The sequence below is a fragment of the Gopherus flavomarginatus genome, chromosome 8, assembly GCF_025201925.1.
Source record: "Gopherus flavomarginatus isolate rGopFla2 chromosome 8, rGopFla2.mat.asm, whole genome shotgun sequence".
NCBI lineage: Eukaryota > Metazoa > Chordata > Testudines > Testudinidae > Gopherus > Gopherus flavomarginatus.
In genome coordinates, this window is record NC_066624.1 from 43,706,652 (window position 1) to 43,721,307 (window position 14,656).

The 14,656-nt window shown below is 46.0% G+C and overlaps 1 protein-coding gene across 1 annotated transcript; it reads left to right on the forward strand.

Annotated features, from left to right (window-relative positions):
• Positions 1-1,963: 1,963 nt before the first annotated feature.
• ERCC6L (ERCC excision repair 6 like, spindle assembly checkpoint helicase) lies at positions 1,964-11,237 on the forward strand. The gene is made up of 2 exons (XM_050964196.1): positions 1,964-2,239; positions 7,236-11,237. Exons 1-2 carry the CDS (start codon positions 2,205-2,207, stop codon positions 11,038-11,040), a joined length of 3,840 nt encoding a protein of 1,279 aa, XP_050820153.1. The 5' UTR covers positions 1,964-2,204; the 3' UTR covers positions 11,041-11,237.
• Positions 11,238-14,656: the final 3,419 nt, after the last annotated feature.

Consider the following 14,656-nt stretch of genomic DNA (forward strand, 5'->3'; position numbering starts at 1 on the left):
CAAGGATTAAGATGGATTCCAGCATCATGTGACATGGTCACATGTCACAGTGAGACCCCAGCCTCCATTCTTCCTGGGCTGGCCCACAACGTACACAGGGAAGTTTGCAAGTAAACAGCCATTTACAGTTCATTGATTCTGAAGCGCCCTTAATGGCTTCCACTTAATATGTTTACATCAGTAATACAAGTTTATATCTTATTCTCCTAACTCCAGACATAGAAATAATACATGCAAACAAATAGGATGAACACACTCAGTAGATAAGCTTTGTAATGATACCTTACAAGAGACCTTTTGCATAAAGCGTATTCCAGTTACACATATTCACATTCCTAAGCATATTTTCATAAAACATATGGAGTGCAAAGTCACAGCACTGACTACCAATCTCGAGCAGTAAGAAGGAATTGATGGTGGGTCAGGGGTGGCTCCATCCTTTTCTTGATTGTGCGGCAGCACAAGGATGCAGAGGGCAAATGCACCATCCCAACAGGTACTGCTAAAGGAAAAATCTCTGACTCTGGTGCTCTGGGTGCATGCACCTGAAGTAGAATGGATATACATAATCGCTAATGACTATGTTTACACCTGAGTAGCAATCTGGTTCCTAATGCCAAAAAATCCTCTATTTCAGTTACTATTGCCTTTTGCACCATGGCCATCCTGAGACTTTTCCAAAAATGACCATGGCAACACTATAGCGTTCTCCTTTTAACCCTGCCCTCCTATCCAGATCACCTACACTAGTGGTTTTCAAACTTTTTTTCTGGTGACTAGTTGAAGAAAATTGTTGATGCCCATGACCCAGTGGAGGTGGGGATGAAGGGTCTGGGGTGTGGGAGGCGGTTGGGGTGTAGGATGGGGTCAGGGCTCTGGGCTGGGGCTGCAGGCTCTGAGATGGGGCAGGGATTTGGGGTGCAGGAAGGGGCTCCAGGTTTGGGGGGGCTTGGGGCTGGGGCAGAGTATTGGGGCATGGACTTACCTTTGGCAGCTCCCGGTCAGCGACACAGTGGGGGTACTAAGGCAGGTTTCCTGCCTTTCTTGGCTCTGCGGACTGCGCTGTACCCTGGAAGCGGCCAGCAGCAGGTCCAACTCCTAGGCAGAGGCAAGCAAGTGGCTTTCACCTGCAGGCATCCCCCCCCCACAGCTCCCATTGGTGAGTTGCTGGCCAATGGGAATGTGGAGCCAGTGCTTGGAGCAGCGCATGGAGTCCTGTGGCCCCCTTGCCTAGGAGCCGGACTTGTTGCTGACTACTTCCGGGGTGCAGCGTGGTGTCAGAACAGGTAGGAACTAGCCTGCCTTAACCGGGAAGCACCACCGAGACTTTTAATTGCCCAGTCAGCAGTGCTGACCAGGGGCGGCTCTAGCTTTTTTGCTGCCCCAAGCACAGCAGGTAGGCTGCCTTCAGCGGCTTACCTGCAGGAGGTCCCCAGTCCTATGGTACCCACTGCTGAATTGCCACCAAATCTGCGGGACTGGCAGACCTCCTGCAGGCATGCTGCTGAAGCCTGCCTGACTGCCACCCTTACAGGGACTGGCAGGGTGCCCCCCGCGGTTTGCCACCCCAGGCATGTGCTTGGAGCGCTGGTGCCTGGAGCCCCCGCTGGTGTTGACCAGAGCTGCCACGACCCAGTACATTACATTCCACATCCTAATACTGGGCTGCGACCCACAGTTTGAAAACCACTGACAGACACCATTTCCCTCTTTGGAGATCATACCCGTCAGATCCAGGTGTGTGCTGGGAAACCTTGAGAGCTACTCTGAGACTTTGGAGAACACACTGAAAGGAACAATCTGGTCCAGATACTCAAAAGTAGGTAAACTCCTAACTCCCATTGGTTTCTGAAAACCTTAGGACATGGGTGGGGAACCTTTTTTCTGTCACGGCCCATTGACCCACAGACAATATCAATCGCGGGCCACACAGCCCCCGTGTCCTCTGCCCCACTTCTCCTCTGGCCCCGCGCTCTTCCCCCAGTTCTCGCCCTCTTCCTCCCACCCCCTTACCAGGACTCACGGTGGCCCTTCCCCTTGCGGCGGCCGAGAAGCGCCGATTGGCTGATGTTACCGGCTTTTATTTGCATACAGCGGGTGATAGGCTGACGGGGCGGTTCCGCGCAGGGCAGGTCGGGAAGGCGGCGGGCATTTTGAAAGATCGTGCGGCGACCAGCGGGCCGCTCTCTCCTCAGCAGCGCGCCATGGCGGGGCCCGGCCCGGAGGGGCTCTACGAGAGGTGAGACCGGGGCGCCAGCAGGCGGGGATGCCTGTTGCCATCGTTTTGCCTCAGCCTGGCGCGTGAGCAGGGGCTGGGCCGGGCCCCCCCGGGTCCGCAGTGGGGCTCGCGGAGCTCTACTGCCTTCTCCCGTTGTAAGGGAAAACTGAGGCACGGAGAGGCTACTTGCCCGAGGCCACCCAGCCTCAGAACCTGGTATGGTCCCAGCTCATTGCTCCTTCCGCTGGGAGGCGGGGCTGGTCTGTGATTGCTCACAGAAATCCCCTCTGTGCTTTATGTCCCAAACCCTGACAGCTTTAGGGCAGGCTTCTTACCGTAACTCAGCAGGTCAGAGCAGGCTGGTGTGTCTCCTTCTCCACCCGCTGCCAGCCCCATGACTAAGCCATGAGCTGGTTCTGCAGAAACCAGGGACAGGTCTGAAGTGGCTCCTTACTGTCTTCTGCCCTGCGCTGCTGCGCACACGTCTGTCACAGATTATTACTGGAGAGCCTCACGCTACCTGGTTATGTAACCCAAGCTGAGCACTGAGCTGGGCCCCTCTCCCCACAACCCAGCTGGAACTCCTTCCCCTGCTTCAGACAAAGCAGTAAAGAATCCTGTGGCACCTTATAGACTAACAGACATTTTGGAGCATGAGCTTTCATGGCTGAATACCCACTTCCTCAGATGCATGTAGTGGAAATTTCCAGGGGCAGGTATATATATGCTAGCAAGCAAGCTAGAGATAATGAGGTCAGCTCAATCAGGGAGGATGAGGCCCTGTTCTAGCAGTTGAGGTGTGAAAACCAAGAGAGGAGAAGCTGGTTCTGTAGTTGGCAAGCCATTCACAGTCTTTGTTCAATCCTGAGCTGATGGTGTCAAATTTGCAGATGAACTGAAGCTCAGCAGTTTCTCTTTGAAGTCTGGTCCTGAAGTTTTTTTGCTGCAGGATGGCCACCTTAAGGTCTGCTATAGTGTGGCCAGGGAGGTTGAAGTGCTCTCCTACAGGTTTTTGTATATTGCCATTCCTAATGTCTGATTTGTGTCCATTTATCCTTTTCCGTAGAGACTGTCCAGTTTGGCCGATGTACATAGCAGAGGGGCATTGCTGGCATATGATGGCGTATATTACATTGGTGGATGTGCAGGTGAATGAACCAGTGATGGTGTGGCTGATCTGGTTAGGTCCTGTGATGGTGTTGCTGGTGTAGATATGTTGGCAGAGTTGGCATCGAGGTTTGTTGCATGGATTGGTTCCTGAGCTAGAGTTATTACGGTGCGGTGTGCAGTTACTGGTGAGAATATGTTTCAGGTTGGCAGGTTATCTGTGGGCAAGGACTGGCCTGCCACCCAAGGCCTGTGAAAGTGTGGGATCATTGTCCAGGATGGGTTGTAGATCCTTGATGATGCATTGGAGGGGTTTTAGCTGGGGGCTGTATGTGATGGCCAGTGGAGTCCTGTTGGTTTCTTTCTTGGGTTTGTCTTGCAGTAGGAGGCTTCTGGGTACACATCTGACTCTGTTGATCTGTTTCCTTATTTCCTCGTGCGGGTATTGTAGTTTTGAGAATGCTTGGTGGAGATTTTGTAGGTGTTGGTCTCTGTCTGAGGGGTTAGAGCAGATGCGGTTGTACCTCAGTGCTTGGCTGTAGACAATGGATTGTGTGATGTGTCCGGGATGGAAGCTGGAGGCATGAAGGTAGGCATAGCGGTTGGTGGGTTTTCGATATAGGGTGCTGTTAATGTGACCATCACTTATTTGCACCGTGGTGTCAAGAAAGTGGACCTCCCGTGTAGATTGGTCCAGGCTGAGGTTGATGGTGGGGTGGAAGCTGTTGAAATCGTGGTGGAATTTTTCCAGAGTCTCCTTCCCATGGGTCCAGATGATGAAGATGTCATCAATGTAGCGTAGGTAGAGAAGGGGTGTGAGTGGACGAGAGCTGAGGAAGCGTTGTTCCAGGTCGGCCATAAAGATATTGGCATATTGTGGAGCCATGCGGGTGCCCATAGCAGTGCCACTGATCTGGAGATACATATTGTCATCAAATTTGAAATAGTTGTGTGTAAGTATAAAGGCACAGAGCTCAGCAGCCAGTTGTGCTGTGGCATCATCAGGGATAGTGTTCCTGACAGCTTGTATTCCATCTGTGTGTGAGATGTTTGTGTAGAGAGCCTCTACATCCATGGTGGCTAGGATGGTGTTTTCTGGGAGGTGACCAATGCATTGTAGTTTCCTCAGGAAATCAGTGGTGTCACGGAGATAGCAGGGAGTGCTGGTGGCATAGGGTCTGAGTAGAGAGTCCATATATCCAGACAGTCCTTCAGTGAGAGTGCCAATGCCCGAGATGATGGGGTGTCCAGGATTTCCGGGTTTGTGGATCTTGGATAGTAGATAGAATAACCCTGGTCGGGGCTCTAGGGGTATGTTGATTTCTTCTGGTGTTAGTGTAGGGAGTGTCCTGAGTAGATGCTGTAGTTTCTTAGTGTATTCCTCAGTGGGATCTGAGGGAAGTGGCCTGTAGAATTTGGTATTGGAGAGTTGTCTGGCAGCCTCCTTTTGGTAGTCAGACCTGTTCATGATGACAACGGCACCTCCTTTATCAGCCTCTTTGATGATAATGTCAGGGTGGTTTCTGAGGCTGTGGATGGCATTGCGTTCTGCACGACTTAGGTTGTGAGGCAGGCGATGTTGTTCCACGATTTCTGCCTGTGTACGCCGGCGGAAGCATTCAATGTATAGGTCCAGACTGTCATTTCGACCCTCAGGAGGAGTCCATGTGGAGTTCTTCTTCTTGTGCTGTTGGTGGGAGGGCACCTGTATATCAGTGCACTGTTCAGTGTTGTCCTGGAAGTATTCTTTGAGTCGGAGACGGCGAAAGTAGGCTTCCAGATCGCCACAGAACTGTATCATGTTGGTGGGGGTGGCAGGGCAGAAAGAGAGTCCCCGAGATAGGACAGACTTTTCTTCTGGGCTGAGTGTGTAGTTGGATAGATTGATGATATTGCTGGGTGGGTTAGGGGGTACCACGGTTGTGGCCCCATGTGGCAGGTAGGACATCCACCAATGTAATATACGCCATCATATGCCAGCAATGCCCCTCTGCTATGTACATCGGCCAAACTGGACAGTCTCTACGGAAAAGGATAAATGGACACAAATCAGACATTAGGAATGGCAATATACAAAAACCTGTAGGAGAGCACTTCAACCTCCCTGGCCACACTATAGCAGACCTTAAGGTGGCCATCCTGCAGCAAAAAAACTTCAGGACCAGACTTCAAAGAGAAACTGCTGAGCTTCAGTTCATCTGCAAATTTGACACCATCAGCTCAGGATTGAACAAAGACTGTGAATGGCTTGCCAACTACAGAACCAGCTTCTCCTCTCTTGGTTTTCACACCTCAACTGCTAGAACAGGGCCTCATCCTCCCTGATTGAACTGACCTCGTTATCGCTTGCTTGCTTGCTAGCATATATATACCTGCCCCTGGAAATTTCCACTACATGCATCTGCGGAAGTGGGTATTCACCCAGGAAAGCTCATGCTCCAAAACGTCTGTTAGTCTATAAGGTGCCACAGGATTCTTTACTGCTTTTACAGATCCAGACTAACACGGCTACCCCTCTGATGCTTCAGACAGGCTTCCTTAGCCACCTCGGCCGGCCTGCCTGCCTCCCTCCCTCCCTCCACTCCACACAGGGGGAACATGTATCTTAACTATTTATTTTCTGGATTTCAGATGTTTAAAATTATTACCTTCATTCTCTGCACCCCAGATCCCAGCTCACATGGAGGGGCAGGGAGAGGGACTCAGACATCCCAGGGAGAACTGGATCCCCCAGACTTTAGAACATATAACAGGTAGAGGGCTCAGTCCCCCTGCAGAGGGGTTGGACTCCCCCAATCCCAGCACACACAAGGAAAGGGAGAATTCAAGACTGACAGCCCCACCCCTAAACCCCCAATTTCCTCTGTTACACCTCATATTCCCCAACTTCTGCTGTCTTCTCCCCTCCTACTTCCCCCCAACTCCTTCCCTCCTCTCCCACCCATTCCCATTTATTTACCTGCCATAATACTCCCATTGCTCACTGGAGACCCAAACCCCTCTTCCCACTGACTCTTGCATCCCTAACCACCTTCCCCTCCCAGTGACCATTTGCATGTGTAATTTATTTTCTTTCCAGAACAATTTCAGCATCTTCTGAGTATTCTGTACTTAGAGTACATTTCCCAAAAATAGAACCCCCCCCCGCCCCTTTGACGGAACATGCCTGCTTTTTTACTTCAGATATTACTCTGGGTTGGATTTGAAGAACAGTGCATGGGGTGGTGCACAGATTTGATGACTATAACATATCCTCACAGATACCCAGGTCCTGTGATATGGAAGTGGTTTTCCAGATGGTTAGACCCTCTCTGCACATGCTTGCTGTAATTCTGTAGGTGTGTAAATGGGCACGTGAGCTGTAGTGTGCAAGAGTGGAGATACAAACTTTTTCAAAGAATGTTTTAGTTTGACTTCCACCCAAAGGGCTGTTGGGTGCCATGTGCTCTGTTGGGGTACTCTCAAGTGTTTTTGACCCTGGTGTGATAATCAGAACCCTGGTTTGATCTCTATCTGTGAGCAAAAAAAAGTTGCTAGATTGTGTCAACTTTAAAAAAAAAAAAAAAAGGCTGTTTTTTTATTTTTCCTTTGCAACCTCTGGGTCAAATGCCCCAAAATTTGGATCACCGACTGTATCCTGTGCCCCCAATGAGGAAAATTTCAAGGCAATCTGATTAACTGTATGGCATTTAGAACACTTAGAACAGTTAAGCTTCTAAGCAGAAAGCTAGTCTTCACCTTAACTATGGCAGAGCAGCTGTTCTGCTATAATGAAGTTCTTGGATAGTTAATATATTCAAAGTGGTGTACAAACATCAGACTTAATAATGTTAAAACAAATGGACTTGTGCATGTTTGTGTTAATTGTTTGACTCCTGCAAACATTGCTTTTTTGTTTTGTGTTCTACAGGTATGTGACTCAGGCAAAAGAAGCAGCCAGAAATGGAAATCTGGAAGAGTCTCTTAAATTCTTCAATCTTGCAAATGAAATTCATCCCAGTGAAAAGCTGAAGAGCAGAATCAAAAGGCTTGAGGAAACACTTGCAGAGCTGGCACTTGCCACAGAGGAAGAAGAGGGATTTGTGGATGTATGTAACAGTGGTCTAATGATCTATGGAGAGATGCACAACAAACTCTTTGAGTATCAGAGAGAAGGTGTCGCCTTCCTATACAGCCTCTACCGTGATGGAAGGCAAGGAGGTATATTGGCAGATGACATGGGTTTGGGAAAGACTATCCAGATCATTGCATTCCTTTCTGGGATGTTTGATGCTGAACTCATACAGTTTGTACTGCTAGTCATGCCAACCACCCTTGTTAGCAACTGGATGAGAGAGTTTGCCAACTGGACTCCAGGACTGAGGGTGAAAGATTTTCATGGCACCAGCAGGACTGAGCGTAACAGAAAACTAGAGAGAATCCAAAGAAAGAATGGCATAGTGATCACAACATATCAAATGCTGATCAATAACTGGCAGCAGCTTTCTAGCCTTAGTGGAAAAGAGTTTGTTTGGGACTATATTATTCTTGATGAAGCCCACAAAATTAAGTCCCCATCTGCTAAAACCACTAAAACTGTATATGCTATTCCTGCAAAAAATCGCATCCTCCTCACAGGGACACCAGTCCAAAATAATCTGCGTGAGATGTGGTCCTTGTTTGACTTTGCATGTCAGGGGGCCCTCCTAGGAACTGTGAAGACCTTTAAAATGGAATATGAGAATCCTATTACAAGGGCAAGGGAGAAAGATGCGACTCCAGGAGAGAAAGCACTTGGTCTTAAGATCTCTGAAAATCTAATGACCATTATAAAACCATACTTTCTTCGAAGAACTAAAGACGACATACAAAAGAAGTACAAGTATGAAGTGAAAACCCATCTTCCTGAAGATCAGAGTAAGAACATTGCTCCTGTGATGCCTTCTCTTACCAGAAAAAATGACTTCATTGTGTGGGTGTATTTAGCACCAGTTCAAGAAGAAATATACAGAAACTTTCTCTCTTTGGATCATGTGAAGGAGGTGTTAATGACAACGCGGTCACCTTTGGCTGAGCTGAATGTCTTAAAGAAACTATGTGATCACCCCAGGTTATTGTCAGCACGAGCATGTAGCCAGCTTGGCTTGGAAAGAGGTGGTTACTCCGAGCAGGATGATGAGAATGAAGGGGATGCATTTTCAGGAGCTAACAAAATTGATCATCTCTCTGATGAGATTCTGATTCAGGAGTCTGGGAAATTGCTGTTCCTCATGGGACTTCTAGAAAGGCTGCAAGAGGAGGGGCATAGAACTTTGGTATTTTCTCAATCAAGAAAAATGCTGGATATCGTAGAGCGCATTTTAACTCACAGAAATTTTAGGACCATGCGTATTGATGGAACAGTGACACACTTAGTGGAAAGGGAGAGGAGGATTGGTGTGTTTCAGAGTAATAAGGATTACTCTGTCTTTTTGCTTACTACACAAGTAGGTGGTGTTGGCATAACCTTAACAGCAGCTAGCAGAGTGGTGATCTTTGATCCCAGTTGGAATCCAGCTACTGATGCCCAAGCTGTGGACAGAGCTTATAGAATTGGACAAAAAGAAAATGTGGTGATTTACAGGCTGATTACCTGTGGTACAGTGGAAGAAAAAATATATAGGCGACAAGTCTTCAAGGATTCATTAATAAGACAAACTACTGGTGACAAAAAGAACCCATTTAGGTATTTCACTAAACAGGAATTAAGGGAGCTCTTTACATTAGGAGATACTCGAACCTCTGCAACGCAGATTCAGCTGCAGTCCTTGCATGCCACTCAAAGAAAGACTGACTTAGAACTGGATGAACATATTGCTTATCTGCACTCGCTGGAAATGTTCGGCATTTCAGATCATGACTTAATGTATACACGAGAAATAGCTCAAGAAGAACAGGCTGAGAATGAAGACGCTCATCAGTATATTAAACAAAGGGTACAGAAGGCCCAAGAGCTGGTCCAATTAGAATCTCAGCTCAAAGACCAATTGATGGGAAGAATCAGAAGTGATACTGAGGGAGCATGGCTGAGACAACCAGTATCGTCTTCCCAATCAAAAAAGAAATCACCAGAGTTTAACACAAATCACTTTATTTCATCACTTGTATCAGTTGAACCTTCAAATGATGAAGCTGTTGATCTTACAGAGGATGAAGATGTTGCTAATGTCAGTGCTAGAATGACAAGTTTGGTTATTGTGGATTCAGGGGAAGAGAAGCCAGCACAGGATGTGTCTAATATGGATGTTAATGAATTACTTACTAGCAGTAAGGTTTTGAAACAATCCAATATACATGAAGCTGAACAAAAACTTGATCCAAATTTTATACCATCTTCCCTTGGAGTTCATTCATTTGCTAACAAAGAGAGTCATAGTCATGAATCAAGAAGACACTCTCATTTCTCACATAGCATAAACAATGCCCAAATTACCTCTTCACTGTTTTCACAGCCTTCGTTTAATGGATCTGTCATTGCTGATCCTAAAAGATACAGAAATGCAGAAATGTCACTTCAAACTCATGATCCTCTAACTAACCCTGAAGATGATGGGAATGAAAATCCTCAGATAGCTTCTCCAGTAGCATCCAAAAGTCTATTGAATGTCATGTCAGAATTCCCTAGTGGACTCCAGAAGTCTCATGTGAATGAAGCCAGCTTGGAGACTACATCTGTTGCATCTTCTCAGTATCAGGCTGACTTCAATCTTGTTTTGGAAGACTCTGAAGATGGACAGCAAGACGTCTCAAAAAGGGGAAAATTACTGGAGTACACAGAAAACACAGGCTTTCATCTCCAAGTAGGAAACTGTGGCAGTTCTGCAATGAATTCTTGGGTAAGAGAACATGATGACTTTGGGAATTCCTGTAACGTAGCCATGGATAATCTAAATGACTCTATACCGGTGAGTGAAGCCTTGAGGGAAAGTGGTGATGACATGCCTATTGGCAAAAAGAAGAGGGCTCGGAGAATTGTTTCTGATAGCGAAGATGAAGATAATTCAGTCATGATTTTGGATGAAAATCTGCTTGAAAAAAAGTTCTCACCCTTAAACAGCCCTCTATGTCCATCTCTGATGGGGATTACTTCATCTACTCCTAAATGTGATAAATCTATGGTAGACTCCATTTTTTCCCCAAGAGGAAACAGGTCTACAGCTTCTAGAAGATCTCTTATTAATGTAGTGTTGGACCAGGTTGAGGATATTGAAGAAACCGTAGGAGCTTTCAGCCAAACACAGGATAGTGATGAGGTGCAAGAACTACTCATGGTAGAAGAAGCTGAAGAGCATAGTGTGGAGTCTGTGGAGCCTGAGGAAGAACCTGTTGGAGAAACACTTGATACAGAAGGTACAGCCAGTTATTTAGATGATACAGAGTCTGTTGTATCTGAGGCAGATGAAATTGAGGAAGAGCCTCAAGAGGAATCTACTGGTGATCCTGAGCTGCTATCTGGTGAGCAAATGGACTGCTTTTCAAAGGAGAGTGCAGGCCAGAAAGATGATCAGACTATTGTGGATTCTCTTCATACATCAGATAATTATGATGCCCTGATAGAATGTGGGAAGAAACTGAAAGATAATGGAAAACTACAAGATGCATTGAACTGTTTCCTGCAAGCTCTTGACATAAAAAATGGAGATCCTGAAGTTATGCTTATAACCTTAAATTTGTATAAACAACTATCGCAGAAGTGAAGATTTTGGTTACAAGTCAATTCCCAAAAGAACAATCACAAACCCAATCTCACTTTTTCTGAGGGGAAGGACCCAAAACAAAACTTTGATCTAAGCTAAAGAATTGACTTAGACAATGGACAAGATTTGACTTTTTAAAAGGCTGGCACTGACAGAAGCTACAGTGAAGTGAGACTAAAACTACGAGAGAGACTTGGGAGATAAAAAAAAAAAAATATTGAGTATGGTTAAGAGGATAGAGCAAATTTTACAATTGCATCTCTGTGAGCAAGGTATTGTTTCAAGAGCAATTTGTAACTAGCACTTGGGTGCTGGAGAGAAGGGTCGTCTTTTTGCATGCAGTTCACAAAGGCAAAAAGTATCACTAATTGTATGTTTAGAAAAATGTTTAAAGTTTAAAAAAAAAAACTACTACTTTCTATACTTCATGTCTGTTTTATTTGCAATATATTAACTTGCTTATGTATTTTATGCTTTTGCCTTCAAGTTTGGTCAATACATTTTGTTCCTCCATAAACCAACTGAAGAGGGAGGCTTGATTACTAAAGCATGGAAAACTGTTTGGCTTCACAGTTGCAGCCTATGTCGGTCATTGAAGCATGTGGTCATCTGACTTAATGCTGGGAAACTTACTGCTGGGCCCCTGAACTGGACTAGTACAAAGGTTTTATGGTACCCATTGCTACTCACTTGTGTCCTTGATGTTATGTCTCATTAACTATGCTACGAGTGCTGTGTATCTGTCCCAAACTTCCTGTGGGGGGATTACTGAACTGTTCATCTTGGCACAGACACTTGCAGAACAGTCAGGAGTAGCTTCAACCCATCCAGCTACTGCTGTGGATTTAACTTGCCTTTCCTGGGAAGATGGGAGAGAGCAAAGCACTGCCAAGTTGGGAGTATCTGGTGGTGAGAGCAGGCTGGTACGCTGTCTTGGTAGATGCTGCCTTGTCCTACGGCTACCTCTCTAGCTGTTGGGGAAGGGCAATGTGGGACAAAGGTTCTTTTCCTAAAATCCTTGTAGCCAAAATACACAATGTTTGTTGTAACTAAGCTACATGTCTTTCCAGGGTTAGGCTCATGCTCTGACATGAATTCAAATGTGGGACTAGGCAACAATCAGCATGTCCCCTCCCATAAGAGGCTCAAATGAGAACAAGCCTCCTGGCTGCTGTGCACCCTTGCAGTCTGTTTGGAAAATCAGATATGCCTTCTCCCCATACCACATTAAGGGGGGCATATGCCTGAGCACAGTTTATTGAAGTAATTCATATGTTTATTGAATAAAAACAAGGAGTCCTTGTGCCATCTTAGAGACTAACACATTTACTTGGGCATGGGCCATAGCCCAGTTTTCAGCCTTTACTTAGACAAACCAGTCCAACATCCAAGCAGGAATTAACTTAAATTTCACTTGTGTGGACTGGTTGTAGTTGTCTTGTGCTGTGAGACAAGAAGTCTGTGACTTTTGCTAGAGGTAGTGAGCAGCCATGCATCTTGATCAGAGTCTCTGAAAATTAGGCACAAAGACGTCTTAAGCCTGGGTGTCAGTTTCATAGATTCCAAGGCCAGAAGGGACCATTACAATTATCTGTTCTGCTCTTCTGTGTAACACAGGCCATAGACCTTCCCCGAAAATAATTCCTAAAGCAGATCTAGGAAAAACATCCAAAGTTGATTTAAATATTGTCAGTGATGGAGAATCCATGATCCTTGGTAAATTGTTCCAATAGCTAAAAATTACACCTTATTTCCAGTCTGAACAAGTTTCTGACTCTGGAGTATTGACAAGGAAATTTTAGCTGGGTTCTGGATGTCTTGCTTTCCTAAAAAATGCTATACAGCAGTGGCTCTCAACCTTTCCAGACTACTGTACCCTTTTCAGGAATCTGATTTGTCTTGCGTAACCCTCAGTTTCACCTCACTTAAAAAGTACTTCCTTACAAAATCAGACATAAAAAGACTAAAGTGCCACAGAATGGTGCTACTGAAAAATTGCTGACTTTCTCATTTCCACCATATAATTATAAAACAAAGTAATTAGAATATAAATATTGTACTTACATTTCAGTGTATAGTATATAGAGCAGTATAAACAAGTCATTGTCTATATGAAATTTGTTTGTACTGATTTCGCTAGTGCGTCTTATATAGCCTGTTGTAAAACTAGGCAAATATCTAGATGAGTTGATATATGTGCTGGAAGACCTGTGTACCTCTAGGGGTCTGTGTATCCCTGGTGGAGAACCATTGCTGTACAGCCCTGCTTCCTGCATGGCTGTGGTAAGTATGACCATCCTGGTTCTTGCAGGTGCACAAATAGCTTGTCATAGATACATAAAGCAGTGGCAGAGCCAGCTGGCGGCACAGTTAGTCCACTGTATCGTAGTACTTGTGTGCTTATCTAACCCATCTCACATAAGGTGACCCAAATTCTGCCCTGGGACATGTGGACAATTCCTGTGCCTTCAATGGAAGTTACAGGTGGGGGCTTGAGATCAACATCGGGCCCGTAGTTGCGGGGCAGGTGCTAGCTGCCTCTCACTCATCCATGCCCTTCTGGCTTAAGATGGCTGTGTCTAGTCCACGCAATCCAAGATGACTACTATGATGTCATTTAAGCAGTGAGCAGGGCCACTGTGCCCTGACAGCAATGAATTGCACTGTTCCACTCGGGTACTCTCCTACCACTCCAGGCCATCTCTGCCCAACTATGCTTGGTTTATTTCCTTTGTGCTAAGGAGTGAAGAAGGGACATCAAGGGGCAATGCAGAGATGCCAGTGTGAGGAAAATGATGTCCCACATTGCAAAGGGTCACTTTCCCTTATTATAGAGAAGGTTCAGTGTGGCAGTGGGACACAGGAGTCAGAAGCACCATGGAGCAGAAGTACAGTAACCAAACTTCTCTGTTTCCAATTGCCAAACTCTTCCATGGGCAGCTGATGTGCTTCCATCACACCCCTACTCCAGTTGCCAAAACTCTCCCCACCCTCTGTCCTTCCCATTCTTCAGTGGCTTTGCTCTAGTCACCTATTCTGCTGACGTAATGGTGACAAGACAGTGATGCAGCAAGTGTTCCCCAGGTCCACTGCAGAACACTTAGTGGTAGAGATGATTCTTCAACAGCTGAAAAATCTCTTGGAGTGAAAGATACTCCAATCAACAGCTACTATCTGCCCTTTTAGAACTAGTTCAAAGGCCAAACTAGATGCAAAGGGGTCCTGTCGCTGCAGTGACCACTCAAAACTGAGCTGGCCTGCTTTCCACAGCATTTCAGCACCATGTTCAGTTAAGCTTGGTTAACTAGAGTTGTATGGTTTTTATGTTAATTTGTGGTGGTACTCACTTCTGAACCACCTGTCTCACTGAGAATGACCTTAGTGAGAAGCATTGTGGCCATACTTCACAACATTACTGACGTGAAGAGCGAGGACTCTTAGGCATGTACACAGCTAGGCCTCCTAGCTTGAGCAACCAAGTCAAATATTTTGTAAACTAATCAGTGGGGAGGTGGGGCCATGAGATTACTTCCCCTCTGGAATGGGTCATACTGAATGCAAAAGGTGCTGACTTATTCTATTCTTAAGAACAGTGCTGGTGGTGGAGTCTCTGGGG

Coding starts and splice junctions, on each gene's coding strand:
- ERCC6L (XM_050964196.1), top strand. CDS start 2,205: ATGGCGGGGCCCGGCCCGGAGGGGCTCTACGAGAG. Junction 2,240..7,235: donor CCGGAGGGGCTCTACGAGAG/GTGAGACCGGGG, acceptor TGTGTTCTACAG/GTATGTGACTCAGGCAAAAG.